The following is a 17,749-nucleotide window of genomic DNA, read 5'->3' on the forward strand; positions in this document are numbered from 1 at the left end:
ACACTTCCAGCCTTAGATGTCAATTGCTGGAAAGTATTACACTGCCCATGAGGTGAAAGCAAGAATCATGCTCTCCAAGGGAAATAAAAATTTAAAGAAATCAAATCAGTCTTGAGTATTCAAGGTGAAATTGCAGTTTTAAAAATGATCCCTGTCCATGGGATGTAGTTAAAAATGGCATGGGGGATGGAGACAAGATGTGTGAGGTATCTTTTATTGAACCATCTTCTGTTGGTGAGAGAGAGAAGCTTTTGAACTTACAGTTACCTTGTCTCGCTAAAATCCTGCAACTGACACAGCTACAACAACACTGCATACAATAATGTTTACTATAACATATAACACTCTGGTTAGCTGGAATTGCCTGTATATTGAACAGCTGACTTTTTTTTTTTTCTTTTTTTTTTTAATTATTAAAACACTACTACAATGGAAAGATCTCCAGGAAGAAAACTAGTCTCTGTATTTTAATTGAAATTATATTTACGTAACCTAGTGAAAGGACTTGTAGTCTGCTTTAGGCTGGCCAATTACTTGTTTTCAAGAAAGTTTGAGTCTCTCCCACAGCTCTTTACCCTCCCCCCTTTCAAGACAACACTAACTTCTGGGCTGAGAGAATTTGCTTCTGCAAATAAAATATGTCAAACCACTATCTGAAAAGCATCATGATTTTTCAAAGTCCTATAGGATATTACTGTTATTTACTATTTGTATTTCTGTGGCACATGGAAGCCTTAGCCATGGTCCAGGATCTTTTGCAATCTTTATTTGGAGACATAAAAGTGTTGTACTAGCTCCTGCTTTAAGATCTTATGACACTAGCTGCCTGTTTCATTCAGTCTGTGTCTTTTGGAGTTGTCATTCACGCGGAGCCCATTAATCCTGACGGAAGCTGATCAAACAGAAAGGAGAACTTGTTTTTCTATTCAGATTCTTCTGGTGTGCCCATGATGGTAACATCTGAGCCCTTTTGGTGACATTTTTATAATTGGGTTAGTTTAATTTTGGAGGGAAAGATCTGTTTATCTTTCTAAGGCCTGGTCTGCATCTAAAACTCAGGTCAACCTAGCCACATCTTTTAGGGTGTGAATGCAACATATTTAGGTTGACTTAACCTCTATTTTAAATGCAGCTAGATCAACGGACGAATATTTTAATCAACCTAGATACTGCCTCACAGGGGGATGGATTTATTATGGTGACAGAAAAACCCTTTCCATTGCTGTAGTAAGTGTCTATGCTACAATAGCATAGTTGTGCTATTGTTGTGTAGACATATTTTTAGGAATTTATCTGGTTTTTGGAAATCGGCAGTTCTGTTGTTGGCAGCCATTAGGATAATTTTATTTTATTTGTCTGCCTGAGAGAAGTATAATACTCTATTTTTTGTCTTTATTAAAGTGTGCAAATCTGAATTGACATTATTATAATTAATTTTATAAGGTATTTTCCATTGCTTTATATCAAGAATAGCATCTAGTAAAAAATGTTGATCAAAACTGATCAATATATAGATAAACTACCAAATCCCTGTTTCATCAGGCCAGTTACATTTTGATTTGTCTTAATTACTTGATAAAGGACTAAGGTTTATACAATGATTTCAATAGATAAAGTATTAAGTGCTCAGTAATAGTATTTCCCCTTGTATGTGTGAGATAGGTATGTAGTCTTACTGAAATTCTGTTCCCCCCACCCATCATCTTCTAAATCTGCAGAGGATGCTTATAAAATACGAATACGAATTGATGATGAACCTGCAAATTTGGACATCTTGGACACAGCGGGACAGGTATGTGAGCAATAAAAATACGAATAGGATGGAACTAATGGCCAGGCACAGAGATCCTTTAAAAATGTATCGCCTGTCTTTATCTTTTATTTAATTTGTTCTGATTTTGTCTTCTAAACTATCTCATTTCCCCGATATATTGTATGTGTTGGTAGCCACAAAATGTGCTTTTATTTTGCACCCTCCTTTAATCTTTCCGTGTTTGTCCATTGTCCTTTTTATTTTAAATAAAATATATGCCAACATTCTTACCCATTCCCTGAAGCAACAGAAATTCATGCCTTTCATCTGTTTTGTATATTGGTCCCAAATGTACACAATATTTTTTCCACGTGTAAAAGGACAGAAGGGAAACAAACTGTTCATTACGTTCTTTTAACTCTACGACTGCTACATGTAGCACTTTTAGTTGTGTATTTCAGGTGTTTAAATAATATTTCACATAGAGAGAATCCATACAATCTCCAGTTTTTTCTATGGACCATGTATGGCATAAGAAAACCAGTATGTTGCGTGGTATATAGCTGTTATTAGAATGGATAGAGAACTGCCAGTGGTGAGGTGATCGGTAGCTGCTGAGCTTGTACAGGAACTGAAATATTACTTTCTTTCTAGGCAGAGTTTACAGCCATGAGGGACCAGTACATGAGGGCAGGTGAGGGATTTATCATCTGCTATTCAATCACGGACCGCCGAAGTTTTCATGAAGTGCGTGAATTCAAACAGCTCATCTATCGTGTTCGGCGCACTGCTGACACTCCGGTGGTTCTTGTGGGGAACAAATCTGATCTGACACTGCTACGACAGGTAAACTACCCAGCGAAGTTCGGGAGGTGTATATCTTAAAATATAATGCTGTCTTTTATCCTAAGTCTATTTCTTTATTTCTTTTCATTGAATTATGTTTTTTGCTCTTGGCTTAATGTTTAAAATATAGTAGAACCTCAGGGCAGGTCTATACTACCGCTTAAGTTGATCTAACTCACGTTGCTCAGGGGTGTGAACCCCTGCCCTCCCCAAGAGACGCAAGTTACAGCAACCCAAGCACTATCCATACCGGCACTATGTCGGTGGGAGACGCTCTCTCACCAACATCACTTCTGCCCCTTGTGGAGGTGGAATAATTATGCCAACAAGAGAGTGCTCTCATGTTGGCATACAGTGTCTTCACCAGACGCGCTACAGTAGCACCAGCTGCATCAGTGCAGCTGTGCCGATGTAGCACTTCTAGTGTAGACCTGCCCTCAGAGTCACAGACACCTCAGAAATGGCGGTTGTTCCTAACTTTGAACAAAACGTTGTATTCTTCATAAGTTTACAACTGAACATTGACTTAATGCATCTTTGAAACTTTACTATGCAGAAGAAAAATGTTGCTTTTAACCATCTTAATTTAAATTAAACAAGTACAGAAATAGTTTCCTTACCTTGTCAAATCTTTTTATAAACTTCCCCTTTATTTTTTTAGTAGTTTACGTTTAACACAGGACTGTACTGTATTTTCTTTTTTTTCTTTTTTCTTTTAACTTTTTTGCCTGTGCTGCTGGCTGATTGTGTACTTCCAGTTCCAAATGAGGTGTGTGGTTGACTGGTCTGTTGTAACTCTAGCGTTCGCAAATCTGAATTTCTACTGTAAATGTAATATTTGTATTATTAAGGTTGAAAGAGGGATTGCTGCAATGGTAGTACATTTTAAGCACAGAATGCAGTGGATGTCCATAAAGCATGCAGTTTTATTATGAATAGTTATATCTAAAATAAAGCTAATAGACATAATTATTTCAAAACACATCAATTTTCAGCTTTGAAAACCTGGGTGTCTTCCACTAGAATTTCTAACCCTCAACTCTGGTTATGTTTTCCATTTCTGTTATCCTGAAATGAGAGTGCATCTGCACGGGGGATAAAAGAGCACTTGAACAAACTTTTCAAATAGTAATATGTTAGGAAGGGTTGTGAGTACATTGCAAACAGAGAAGCAATAAAAGGGGACTTAGAAAGACACACCTCGGCAGAAAATAAGATAAGATGCAACTTGGGAAGCTTTTAGCTAGAACATTGAGGGGAAAATAATCCGAAATACACCAGTCGGGAAAAAAATCTGGCAAATAGTAACCCTGAAATAGATCAAAGGTAATGGTTGCACAAGAAATTGAGTTTCCAATGTGATATGGGAGCAAAATGCCATGGACATTGTTGGATGTCTGTGCTGAGACAGGGAATCAATAGTCCCTTCATATGGTTCCAGTGAGCCTATGCCCTGAAATGTTGTGTTCAGTTCTGAGAGAAAAGATGGACAAATTGGATGGCATTCAGAGAAACCAACAAAAACCACAACAACTTGGGGAAGTTGCATGTTGCCCTTCAAATAGTTGTATGTTTAACAGTAACAAGGAAGAATAATTATTTAGATTGATAAAAGGGAGTTTAACTATGAAAATGAGGTAAAATTAAGAATGGAAAAAATTAGGTTCAATAGCCATAAAATCATCCTAAGATGTTTTAGTCAGTGCCATAATTTTGGACAAAAGGCTGAAAATGTGCAGTAGAGAACACTCCCGCACTATCAGCGAAATGGATTAATTGTGACCTAAGAAGTCTCTGTCATTCCACCTCAACAGATTATAATTCTCGTTTGTTTTTATTAATTTTTCAAGTCTTGAAAGATTTTGTTTACATTTAGTGCTATTAGGAATTAAAAATATTAGAAAACTATTATTTAATATTTACATTGTACCAGAGGATGTACAAATTATTTTCAAATGCAGATTATGACCCAGGCCCTGCCTCAAGGAGTATGATGTCTTATATGGATATAGGCTACAGTACAAATGTTTAAAGGACCGGGTGCATGACTAGGAGTAAAAAGTTTAGAGAAAAGTGGATTTAAGGAAGAGATTTCAAAGAGATACATGGAAAGGGGATGTTCAAAAAGGAGGAGGTAATGTAAAAGAATGTACATGGTTAAGAGTGAGAGAAACAGGCAAAGGGAGCAGAAAAAAGGGAAGGAGTGAACACTTTTTTCTTCGTTGACAAATATGTACTTTGTTGAAGGTCTCCAAAGAAGAAGGCTCAGCTTTAGCGCGAGAATTCAGCTGCCCTTTTTTTGAAACTTCAGCCGCATTCCGCTATTATATCGATGACGTATTTCATGCTCTTGTGCGAGAAATCCGTAGGAAAGAGAAGGAAGCAGTAATGGCCATGGAAAAAAAATCCAAACCCAAAAGCAGCGTATGGAAAAGACTAAAGTCACCATTCCGAAAGAAGAAAGATTCAGTGACCTGAAAGGAAGGGCAGTGAATCTGTCCAACTGCGAACTGGAACATGTAATCAAGACAGTCTAGTAACCTACATTTTTGAGCATCATGCTTTCTCTCTTTTTTAACTATTTTAAAAAAGGAAACCCAACTATTGGGAGTTCTGTGGGGACTGCAATTTACTTTTTTTTGGTTGTTTAGAGTAATCTTCCCCCAATTTCAGAATGTTTAGTCTATGACAAGGCAGTGGGTTTTGCTTTTGTTTACTGTCACTTTCTGACTTGGATCCAGCAAATGTCACTGACATAGTAGGTAACAGCATTTGCAACCAATGTCCCTGCACTTTTGAATGTTTGTCTTAGGGGATCTCAGTATAATGGAAACAAAACCATGTAGAATGTCTTTGAACTTTTACTTAGTACCTAAACTGAGTTAAGTCTTTTTTTTTTTCCCCCCCTGGAGGATTGCACAATAAAGTTTGTTGCTTTCTGGAAAAGTAATTCACAAGGTATCAGAAGGCTTGTCAAGAACAGTTTTAAAAGTAAAGTTTATGAAACACATGTAGCAAACTATTGGAACAAGCTGTGCACAGCAGTGAGAAGAACTCATGCTGAAATTGCTTTATGTACTGATTGTGCATTTTTACAACAAACAAGTAATGTTGGACTCCCATGTGCATGTCTATCAAAAAGTAATTATCAGAAACTACTGTAATGCAACAGTATAGTTTAGATTTTAAACAAGTCAGGAAAATTAAAATTATGATTCCCATGGCAGCCATAACTTGGGAACAATGCATGAATATGTAGCATTTTCTTATTGTATATAGTGTTTTCTGTACTGCTGTAGTATAGTATGTGTAATGTGATAGAGTTGCAGGGGCTCTAGGAAACTAGAACTTTGAATTTCCTGACTTGCATGCTTTAAAATCTTATCTGTAATGTTGCATTAGCTTATATATTTGCATTAAATTTTATATTCTTTTCTTAATGAAGCCAGTATTGTTAAAGTCTCAAGAAGAGATTCATTTCCGATTTCTTAATGCATTGAGGCTGTGTACCACATAGTGCACTATGCTGTAGAGAAAGAGAGTGTGTAAAATTGGAGGTTGCTAACCATAGGGCCTAGCAGAAATAACCTGCAACCTAGTAAGAACCTTCCATTGCAAATAGGTGGGGAGATGCAGGGGAAGAGATAATTACCTGGGCATAACCTCAGTTCTGAGGATGATATATACATGGATATCCCTACATATACACACACTCGAGTGGGCATATGTAGATATTTGTGCTCAGTGATCACTTACACTGGTTTGGAAGCTGGTGTTTTGTGAAGCACACTTTTCAAATGCTGCAAATTACACGTTCCTTGTGGAGGACTGTATATATATGTATATATATATATATATGTCACTTCTGAAGATTTTTAATCCAGAGTTTATTCACCTATAAAAATAGCATCAAAGGTTGGTTTTTGTTTTTGTTTTTTGTTTTAAATAACATAATTCACGTAGTTAATTCAGATATGGCAAGAGAAAATTTAAACTAAACATAATTTCTCAGAAAACCAAATACCTAAAACCTGGAATTTAAAACAAACATGCTTCCTTGCCCTTGTATTCTATGATTGGCTTTGTCAATAATCATGATGACTTTACTGGGTTGGTGTCTGAATTATATTGCCAGCCTTAGTTTGACATATGATCATTGTACATTCAGAGTTGGAATGCAGAGATGTTAAAATTTGTGTATAGAGGATCCAATGAAAGCAACAAATAGGGCAACTGGGAGATCCTTTATGCTTTCCTTCACTAAACTTAGCTTTTCCTGATCTTTTCCAAATAGCATCATAGGAAATAGTAAGCTTTTAAATTTGATTTTCTGAGTAGGAAATCAAAGAAACATATACAGAATTTTCTGGGTTTTTTACTTTTTTCTTTTTTTTTAAACTGTGCACCTGGACTTCAGATTTGTATTGGTCAGTTTCTGGTTTCTGCTTCTTTATGAAGTTCCATTCCAAATTCACCAGTGTTGTGCTGTGCTGCTGGAAATCACACGATTCATTACATGGAAAAAGTAACTGAAAATAGTCTAGAACATTTAGAAAGTATTTTACTTGTTTGTTGCAGTGTAAGGTGTAAGATTTTGTTAAAATTAACTTCATGAGCAATGTTACATATCTTTACTATAGCTACTGATTTAAAAATTAAGGCCCTAATAGTTATTCAGTATTGCATTAAGCACCGTCTATAACGGTGAGATAAAAATCCCAGGTAAACCACACAACATAAAACATCAGCGAAAAAACACAGAAATAGCACCCCAAAAATGATTGGTTCTAATTAAAAGATGAGACAAAACCAGCTTTCTTGAAAAGTTAAATACAACTTTAATCCCATATTTTGCACTTCTTTTCAAGGATAGAAATTTGACTTAAATTATACTCAGCTACTAGTATGTTCAGAACTTGCAGGCATTAAGAAAACAACCTGGGAGCAAAGATGAAAGCTAATGGGCTAATTCCTATTCTCGCCTTCTGATAAATGGTGGGATTTCTGTGCCTTAAATTAGCCCTTTAACAAATTCAGTATTTATTGATTCCATTTGAGCCTGTTGCTTATGGAATTATTAAATCTGAATAACAAGCACTTTTTTAGACAGTGTTATTCAAGAAGATTGTTTTATTTTTGTCATGTATAAATTTGTACACAAAAATGATTTTCATTTGACACAATACAGAATTTTCAATATAAATATTTGTATTTTATGTTTTAATCCTAGGTGCCTCTAAGACTGTCAATAGAAAGCATTGCAGCTCAGGGCTCAAAAATAGACAAAAAGTTTGTAGTGTGTTCATAACTTTTGGTGTATTTAGCTTATTAGCTGGAGGCTTAGAAGGTAAGCTATACTTAATAACCATTTAAAAGATACATGGCTAAGAAGCACCATAAGAAGAGTTTGGTGCAAGACCTTCTTAAGAGAGAGAGAATTTTCATTAACAATACTTCAGACTTGTATATACTATATAAGATTCTTTGAGTTGTCATGTTTTGATTTTGAGGATAGGGAAGATTATGGTGTTTAGAAGGGTAAGCTGCTAAACTTTGGTCTGGAGAACTTGATATTAGCATAAAAGACACCTTAATTCTGTATTTCCCATTGTATTGTTTTCATTGTGTATTATTTGCTGTTAGATTTTACTAGCTAACAATGGGGCAACTGTTTTGATATCCCTTTAAAGAAAGCAGGTTAGTATTCATTTTTAATCGGAGCTATCTGCAAGGTAGGGATAGGATACAGAGTGACCTAAACAAACTGGAGGATTGGGCCAAAAGAAATCTAATGAGGTTCAACAAAGATAAGTGCAGAGTCCTCCACTTAGGAAGGAAGAATCCCATGCACAGCTATAGACTGGGGACCGACGAGCTGGGCAGCAGCTCTGCAGAAAAGGACCTGGGGGTAACAGTGGATAAAAAGCTGGATATGAGTCAGCAGTGTGCCCTGGTTGTCAAGAAGGCTAACAGCATATTGGGCTGCATTAGGAGGGGCATTGCCAGCAGGTCACGGGAAGTGATTATTCCCCTCTATTCGGCATTGGTGAGGCCGCATTTAGAATATTGTGTCCAGTTTTGGGCCCCCCACTACAAAAAGGATGTGGACAAGTTGGAGAGAGTCCAGCGGAGGGCAACAAAAATGATTAGGGGGCTGGAGCACAGGATTTATGAGGAGAGGCTGAGGGAACTGGGCTTGTTTAGTCTGCAAAAGAGAAGAGTGAGGGGGGATTTGATAGCGGCCTTTAACTACCTGAAAGGGGGTTCCAGGGAGGATGGGGCTAGGCTGTTCTCGGTGGTGGCAGATGACAGAACAAGGAGCAACGGTCTCAAGTTGCAGGGCGGGAGGTCTAGATTGGACATTAGGAAAAAGTTTTTTACTAGGAGGGTGGTGAAGCACTGGAATGGGTTACCTAGGGAGGTGGTGGAATCTCCATCCTTAGAGGTTTTTAAGCTGAGGCTTGACAAAGCCCTGGTTGGGATGATATAGCTGAGGTTAGTCCTGCTTTGAGCAGGGAGTTGGACTAGATGATCTCCTGAGGTCCCTTCCAACTCTAATATTCTATGATTCTATGATTCTATTCTATGATTCTATTGTACAACTGCTTTTTAACTTTTTAAAAACATCTAGTCCTCCACCAGTTTACAAGGTTCATTATTTAATCTGAAATGTTTTGTTTTTATGATAAATGAAAGGCAACTCAATCACCTTTTTTGTGCTGATAATTTGGGTGGGTTCTGTCTGCACTCATATCTGGTCCATATGAGCTCCCAAGACCTCAGCTCTTCAGTTAGACAGACACCAGTGCTCCATGGTTCAAGTAGCATGAGGCATTCATGTAACAAGCCTTTGTCATCTCATTTATTCTATAGAAGTTCTTGTACCTATCTTATCACTACAGTATGAGGGCCAGTAGCGCATTAAGTTACATGACACGTATCTGTCATGTGGTTCACTTTCTCTAATATCTGTTCAGTGGCATACTGTGTGTCTCCGGCGCCTGGGGGCCAACCCTGCATTTGCGCCCTCTGCCTCATGCACCTCCCCCTGCAGGGCAGGAGGAGTCCCAGAATCGCCCCCCAGCTGTGCCAGGGAGAGGGGGTTCTGTACCTGTGGAGGGGGAAGGTGGGGGGCATGAGGCTGGGGGGGGGGGGAGGAGGGGCACAAATGCAGGCTTGGCTCCGCCCCCCTCCCCTCCCCTCCCACTTGCCTGCTGCACTGCGCCCGCTTCTGCTCCAGCCCTGCAGCCTGGCACTGGCTCAGATGGGAGCGGCCTCAACCCCCAGCCTGGGGGCGAGCCAGGCCGGCCCTTCAAGATGTGCAAAGAGGGGGGCACAGGAGCGGGCGCAGCCGCCCCTCAGCCTTCTCTGCCCCCCGCCTGTCGTGAAGGGTCGGCCCAGCACCCCACACATACTTGCCGCTCCAGCCCCACAGCCCAGCCCCAGCTCAGCCCGGCCTCATCCCTGGCCTGAGGGTGGGGCACTGGGCCAGTCTTTCACGATGTGTGGGGTCGGGCACTGGCCCAGTGCCCCCACTCCTCCTCCCCAAACCGGCGCCGGGGGGCCTGCCCTTCCTCCCCCTGGGTATGCCACTGACTCTGTTATGTGTTCAGAGTACTGTTTGGAGGTTGTTTTTTTTTAAATATAATGTGTTCATATTAAAGAAAGCAAAGAAAATGAAGTACACTTTGCACTTGTAGCAGAAGGTAATGAAGTTTGTGATAGTTCTTGGGTCTGGTGGGAGTTTGTTAAGCAGTCTGGGGGCAGCCTCTGAGAAAGTACTCTGTTTCCTGCACATACCCTTGTGATAGAAAGTTCCACTGTGCTGAAGTAGCATTTCTTAAGTACAGTCCTTGTGCCAAAGCTTTTGGTTATCTAGGTAGCCTGGGCCCAGGCAATTGAGCACTTTGAAGATAAGGATAGAGGCCTTGAACTTGAAGTATTCTATGTGGAAAGCCGATGTAGAGTGCAGAGGCTAGATCTATGTACTTGCAGTAGTCCATCTTTCTGAAAAGATAGACTGCCACATTCAGAATTAGTTGAAGTTTCCTGAGGGTAGATGGTTTCATGCCCAGGTATATTGCATTGTTGTAAACCTGATGGAGGTGACAAATGCATGTATAACGGGGGCCAGTTCATCATCTGCCAGGGTGGAACTCCTAGCCAGCCAGCCAGAGATGGCAAAAAGCATTACTCATGGATGCTGCTAGCTGAGAGGTTAACATCAGCATGGAGGAGCGCTGCTCAGCTATCTACTAAACTAACCAATTATATATAAATTCTAAGTTCAGAAGGGACCATTGTGATTATCTAGTCTGACCTCCTGTATAACATAGGCTATGGAACTTCCCCAAAATACAGTAGAACTTCAGAGTTACGAACACCGCAGGCATGGAGGTTGTTTGTAACTCTGAAATGTTCATAACTCTGAACAAAACATTATGGTTGTTCTTTCAAAGGTTTACAACTAAACATTGACTTAATATAGCTTTGAAACTTTACTAAGCAGAAGAAAAATGCAGATTTCCCTTTACTTTTTTAGTAGTTTACATTTTACACAGTACTGTACTGTGTTTGTTTATTTATTGGTCTCTGCTGCTGCCTTATTGTGTACCTCCGGTTTCAAATGAGGTGTGTGGTTCACTGGTCAGTTTGTAACTCTGATGTTCTGCTCTAATTCCAAGAGCAGATCTTTTAGAAAAACATCCAATCTTCATTTAAAAATTGTCAGTGATGGAGAATCCACCACAACCCTTGGTAAATTGTACCAATGGTTAATTACGATCACCATTAACATTTTGTGCCTTATTTCCAGTATGAATTTTTCTAGTTTCAACTTCCAGCTGTTGTATCTTGTTATACCTTTCTCTCTTTGAGAAGCCCATTATTAAATATTTGTTTCTCATATAGGTACTTAGACTGTAATCTAGTCAACCCGTATCCTCCTGTTTGTTAAGCTAAATAGTTTGTGATGGTCTTTAGTTCCTGTGGCAGTCCCCTGGGAAAGCTGTCTCCTGCATAGACAAGCTTTCCCCTTATGGTGGAAAATTCCTTTGTGCCTGAGGAGCTGAGCTGTTGACCATGGTGCTCATCCTGGAGCTGTAGGCAATCTTTTGTATATTTTGGACTGAGGCCATTGAGTGCCTTGAAGATGAGGATTGAGACCTTGAACTTAAATTGATATTGTGTGGGAAGCCCATGAAGCAAGTAGAAGATAGATTTAATATACTCACAGTAGCCTGTGTTGCTGGGGGGACACATTGAAGTGTTGTGTAGTGTTTGGCATTTCCTAAGGGCTGGTGGCTTCATGCCCAGGTATATTGTATCACTGAAGTCCAGATGGGAACTCATGAAGGATATCAGCGTCTTATAGCTAACCAGAGATGGTAGAAAGTGTTAATCTTAGGACTCATCTAGACAAACAGTGTACAGTAAACTGGGGCATAAATCTAAAATGCACTAGCATGACATGCACAAACCGTTTGTGTGGACACTGCTACCCTGCACTAAAAGGTTTTCTGGTACACACTGACCTCCTCCTGGTTCAAAGTGATTAGTCCTTAGATGCGGGTATATGAGAGTTTAGTGTCAGCTAGGAATCCAAGGACATGCCTAAAGGACAGACAGAACTGATTACTGGTAGGTGTGCACCATCAATAAAAAGAGTCTGCACTAGGACTGCAAACTCTTACAAGTGGTTTTTCTCTCTTTACTAGCATCACCTCCGTCTTGCTTGGGTTCCACTTCAACCAGCTTTTCTTCATTCCTGAGCTGATCTTGTCCAAACACTGGGCCATCATGCCAGTGGTGATACTGTCATACGCAGTGAAAGAACAAGTAGATGTCATTAACTTGGTTTCTGCATTTTTGCTGCTCAGCTACTACAGTACTTTGATTTTTTTCTTGTATGTGAGCTGCTGCTTTCTATGAAACACTATAACAGGTTATGGCAGAAACATACAATTTAGAAATTCTTAAAAGTAGTTAGTGTAGTTACATTTTTAAATAAATTTGTATTGTTTTGCTATCTACAAACAGTCCATTTTCTGGAGCTATTTAAAGTGAATCAATCTTTATTTGCACACTCAATGTGCGTTAACAAATTCAACATACAAGATAGCATTACGTATTGTAGATTAGCATACAGTATTATGCAATTTCACACATTGTAAGTTTTTTTGCTTTTTTACTTTTTTTGCCACAACGTTGTAACTGTCCAAGTTAATTTTACAACAGAAGACACAAGGTAAAGAAAAACCACATCTGGGAGATCCCACGGTGAGGCAGCTGTCAGTAACTGTCAATTTTACACCAAAGAAAAATTATCTCCACGTCTTCAGTTTTCCATTATTCCTGGGGAGTAATGGAGCTTTTCACATCTGCCCAATAAGCCTAAATTTATTTACCCTGAGCACTTTTCCTTGACAAAAAGTTAGTCTTTCCTTTTCAGCTAAAGGAATCAGAATAAGGAAATGATCTAGGCTTAAGCATACCTTTCACACTGAAGGAAAAAAGGAACCTCTTAGTTACTTTTGAATGGAATGTACTCAAATCATTTTTGTACTGGGGGAAAAATAGGGTTCTGAGAAAGAATAATGACAGTTCCTAACCTTTAACAACCAGATTGCTCAGTCTAAAAACCAGGATTCAAAGAGATCTACACCAGCTTTCAGAGGAGAATCTGTTCTGTTCATGACTGAGCACCACTAATAGAATAAGAGCTATAAAGAAATTAAGACAAAGTTCAAAATCTACTGTAACCTCAAGCAGGAATTCTGATGTTCAAGATTGAGGTGTCCAGTGTCCTTCATATGTGGAAGCCCATACTATATTTATCTCCACTGCAAGGCTTTGAAATATAGAGAGGACTTCAGTCTCAAAGTAACTATTAGTCCTTGACCCATTAACACTCACAGCTCAATTGAAACGTTCTCTTGAAGGGAGTTCCTACAAGTAACAAAAGCTAACAGTGGAAAGATTCAGCTTTCCAAAGACAGCGTGTCAGAAATTGCTGCTGAGATATTAATGGGAGGTAAAACATAGGTTGTTTGCAGGACGAGCGAACCCAGCAGTAATTGCTCCATGTTATGGCTGGAGACGAAACTGAAGGATAAGACATGCTCAATTATTCTACTTTCAATAGTAAGAACGGTGAGGATCATGTTTTTCCAACAGGGCTCTAAAATTCAATGGTCTCAAGTACTGAAAACAGTTAAATGATTTTTTTTTAAATTTACTTATAAATACATTATTTACATTCCACAGAGCATAAAACATTGGCTGCATGGAAGCAAAAAAAAATTTTTTTAAATATTGAAAACTTGCAGTCTTCTGCGTGCCTTTCAGCTCACTCAATTCTTCTTTATTTTTAATGTGTAGAGTTTAAAAATAACAAACAGAAATCCCTGCAGAAGAGCTGTTTCCTAGGTCTTGTGTTAAAATTATTTCTGCTCAGCTTGCCAGTAATGTTTAAAATAAAAATTAATTTGCTGCCATCTGTCATTCTTTCACCTTTCAATTTACATGTTATAAGAAGCCAAATCAGATTACTTTGTCAAGATATTACCAGCTTTCATAGTGAGATCTAGTGCAGCTGCATCCAACCTTTGTTTACCTTTACAGAACTTGGTTCCATGCGCTTTTGTACAAAAAAGTTGTTGCCTATTCAGGCAAATGTCCTATGAAGTGCTACAAGTCACAGTTATCCGGAAACGTTTTTAAATTCCAAAGTAAACTGTAAGTGAATTCTAATTCTTGGAAGCCAAAACTGTAAGGATGGTTCAGAAGTAAAATGAAGACATATATGGTCAGCACCCAGAGTACAGCAGCTAGGCTGCGGGTGGATTTGTGAAGACCTAGACTAGATGCTGCTGCAATCAAAGTGAATCTTGTGGGACAGACACTCTGTAAGAATGCTTTGTAGTTCCATTTGAGGGTTTCATTCATGTTTTGAGAAGACAGATTTCTATTTTTCTCAATATAAATTAAGTCTAATGCTTTGAATATTGGCTATTATATAAACAAATTGTAAAAGAGTACATCATATATATATAATCTCAAGTCAAATATGGAGGAGGCAATATAATTAATTATTTGATTACACTGTTAATTAAAAGACTTTTTCCAGCATAAAGTTTCCTGTCTAATTTCAGGTATTTTATTGTCAACAGAACTAGCCTCAGCCTCCCTGACATTAATTATACACATTTAGTTTATAATTTTCTGCATGGACCCTTTATAACATACATAGAGTAATAAAATACAGTTTGTGCTCACTGGGAATTTGAGATGCACCAAATATTTCTCCTGAACCAAGTTCTGTGTGGCAAAAGCAAAGTGATCGGGGAGCTAGTATTTCAATTTTAGATGTTTAGACCTTCAAGTGTGACTTTATAGCTCCATAGCAAATACCATCACAAAGGGAAGTATTCCAATACCAGGAGCCATTCTTCCCTGTACCTCTTTGCACTATTGCTAAATTCTAAACCTTCATATCTGGAAATGCAGTTCATGCTTCCAAATCAAAGGATAGAACTGCAAGAATCAGTGGGCAGATGAACTAACAAGAAACTGGAGGTTAAACAGTAGAAGTCAAAAACTTTAGGAGAAGCCCAAAAAAGAGGGCAAATTTTGGTGAATACCAGCAAAGACAGTTCGGCACAAACACAACTTCCATAGTAACAGATAATTATATTAAAATCTGCAACTTGATATTGGTAAGTTACACTAATTTTAGTTTGTATTAGGCATGCAATAGCGTGGTTACACTTACATATATTTGTGGTATTTTTAAATGTAATGCTTTTTAGAATTTTAGTGCCCTGCAAAATCACATCATTTGAGAACCAATCAGCTGCATCTTACGAAAGTTTAGTTCTACGACTAAAACTAGGTGTAAGTCTGTTCTATGAGCCAGCAGTAGCTGCCCTAGCCTCTGCTAGTATTCGCTCAGACTGTGCCATTTGGCAGTCTGCTTCCTGGGGTTCTCACACAGCTCTCGCCAGTGTTCCACGCCATCTGTGGTGATGCTGTGCGCTCCCAAAATCAGCCGACCTACCACCTCATTTTTTGTGGTGCGGTCGAAGTCGATGACTAGAAATTCAATGCTGATTTCAGGAAGGAGATCCACAGGGATATCATAAATGAAGGATTCATTGAAGATGGGATTCAAAGTGCACTTCTTCACATGGGTCTTCTTTTTTGCTATGCGTTTTCTACCATAATAAACGTTCACCTTAACATAGGGATCTGCCACAGAAAAGAGAAAAAGCAAACCAATAAAACAGCCTAATATGCGTTGGAATAGTGTGTCTAAGGTGAGGAATGAGTTAAAGGTTAGATATCACAGTGCCTATCTGAGAAAGTTTATATAAATTCCTGGCGCACTTACAAGTGACAAACCAAAGCTATGAGTAAGTCCCCACATGAAAAACTTTGTTAAAGGAGAGCTCTACAGAGAGCAAAAAAATATTTCCCAGTCTCCTCCCCCGCCAACCAAAAAAAATGGTTTTTTAATTTGTTTTTTTGGGGGGGAGAAGGGGATGCTTATTTTCTTGTGTTATTGGCAGTCTCCATGGAAGACTTGAGAACTGGAGTAGAAGCTCACGCATTCCTGATTTGCCAGGATAAGGAAGATTTGACATTTTAGATGCATAGCTTTTTAAAACCAGACGGGACCATTAAATCATATAGCCTGACTGCTTACATAAAAAGGTTATAGAAGTTCACTGTTACTCCTGTATTGAGCACAATAACTTATGTCTGACTAAAGCATATATATATATAGCCCAAAATGGCATCTAGTTTTGATTGAAGACCTCAGGAGATGGAGCCGCTGCATTTCTCATGGTGGTTTTTGCTAATTGTTAATTTACCTTCACTGCACATTTATGCTTTGTTTCTAATTTGAATTTATCTGGCTTTACCGTTCAGCTAGTAGTTCTTGTTATGCCTTGCTCCACTAGCTGAAGGAGCCCTTTACTAACTGGTGTTTTTTCCCTGGGAAAGTATCTATATACTGTAATCGAGTAACAGCTTGATTTTCTTTTGATGAGCTACATAGATTGAGTTTTTTTAAGACTCACGGCAAGACAATTTTTCCATCCCTCAAATCATTTGTATAGCTCTTTTCTGCAGCTGCTCCAATTTTTCAACTCTTTCTTTAAAATGTGAACACCAGAACTAGCTGCAACAGACTAGTGTGGGGGTAGGGAGGATCACCTCCCTAATCCTATTCACGGGGAGCTCATGTTCAGTTGTTTGGCCACTATGCCCCTAAATACTTTTCAGTCACTGGCTTTCAGGATTCAGTTGCCCCCCCCCCCCCCCCTCCCATTCTAGAGGTATGGCCTGCATTCTTTTTTTCCTAGGTGACCATGCATTTGGTTGTATTAAAACACATTGAGTTTGACTGAGTCCAGTTTAATCATGCAATCCAGATCATTCTGTCTAACTACTGTGTCCACAGTAACATAGGTCTTTGGTACCCACAGCTTTTTATCAATAGTAATTTTTATATTTCATGGTAGCTCACTGATTAAAAATATTGATTGAGGCTGGTATGTACAGTCCAGTTCACCAAAGAAGGTAATGTGAGGTCTCAAATGACAGTTATTGGCATTCTGGTATTAATCTTGTTCTAAAAAGTATGTACTAATGCTATAGTCACAAGGCATGGTGACCTTTTTAAGTTAAGGTGAGCCAACTAACAATTACCTCACGCACCGTCTGTTTCTAATATCCTGGGGCCCACACTACTGCAACAACATTGAATATACAGCGGCTATGTAAAGAGTCATGCATATACACTGAAAACGTGTTGTTTTTTTTTTAACATTTGTAAAACAGGATTGCCTCCACACAGGAGGTAAGAAATTTATTTCTCCCTGTCAGGATGTAAATTACACATTGTAAGCTAACACAATGGATGCCTATTTACATATGCCATCAAAAGATATGTGAACTCAAAATGGAAGCAGCACACAGAAAAAACAAGCCATGTGGGGTTAGTTTGGCTATGAGCTAAGAATGACCATTGGGGATATATCTTGGAGGCAAAGAAGACATCCCCTCATCCTTGACCTAGGAGGTAAACAGACAGCACATTTACATTAATAAAAATGGGATCTCAGCCAATGGTTTAAACAGCTG

The 17,749-nt window shown here is 38.8% G+C and overlaps 2 protein-coding genes across 7 annotated transcripts in view; one reads left to right on the forward strand and one right to left on the reverse strand.

The window, feature by feature from the left end:
* Window positions 1–17,749, forward strand: part of RIT1 (Ras like without CAAX 1) — a 32,578-nt gene that overhangs the window by 4,899 nt on the left and 9,930 nt on the right. For 3 of the 6 annotated variants that reach the window (XM_067539155.1, XM_067539157.1, XM_067539156.1), the window contains exons 4-5: window positions 1,719–1,792; window positions 2,408–2,599. In XM_067539155.1, coding sequence (XP_067395256.1) covers window positions 1,719–1,792; window positions 2,408–2,599 — 266 coding nt within the window. Of the gene's footprint in view, window positions 1–1,718; window positions 1,793–2,407; window positions 2,600–4,846; window positions 6,044–14,221; window positions 15,487–17,749 lie in introns of those variants that run through there. The other 3 variants (XM_067539152.1, XM_067539153.1, XM_067539154.1) reach the window with 2 other exon arrangements.
* The window catches only part of SYT11 (synaptotagmin 11), a 31,836-nt gene continuing 26,741 nt past the window's right edge, over window positions 12,655–17,749 (reverse strand). Inside the window, exon 4 of the mRNA XM_067539146.1 lies at window positions 12,655–15,847. Within this exon, the coding sequence (XP_067395247.1) occupies window positions 15,537–15,847 (311 nt within the window). The 3' untranslated portion in view covers window positions 12,655–15,536. The remainder of the gene's footprint in view (window positions 15,848–17,749) is intronic.

The sequence above is a fragment of the Emydura macquarii genome, unplaced genomic scaffold (genome assembly GCF_026122565.2).
Source record: "Emydura macquarii macquarii isolate MOO-44397 ecotype Brisbane River unplaced genomic scaffold, CSIRO-AGI_Emac_v2 contig_527, whole genome shotgun sequence".
Taxonomy (NCBI): domain Eukaryota; kingdom Metazoa; phylum Chordata; order Testudines; family Chelidae; genus Emydura; species Emydura macquarii.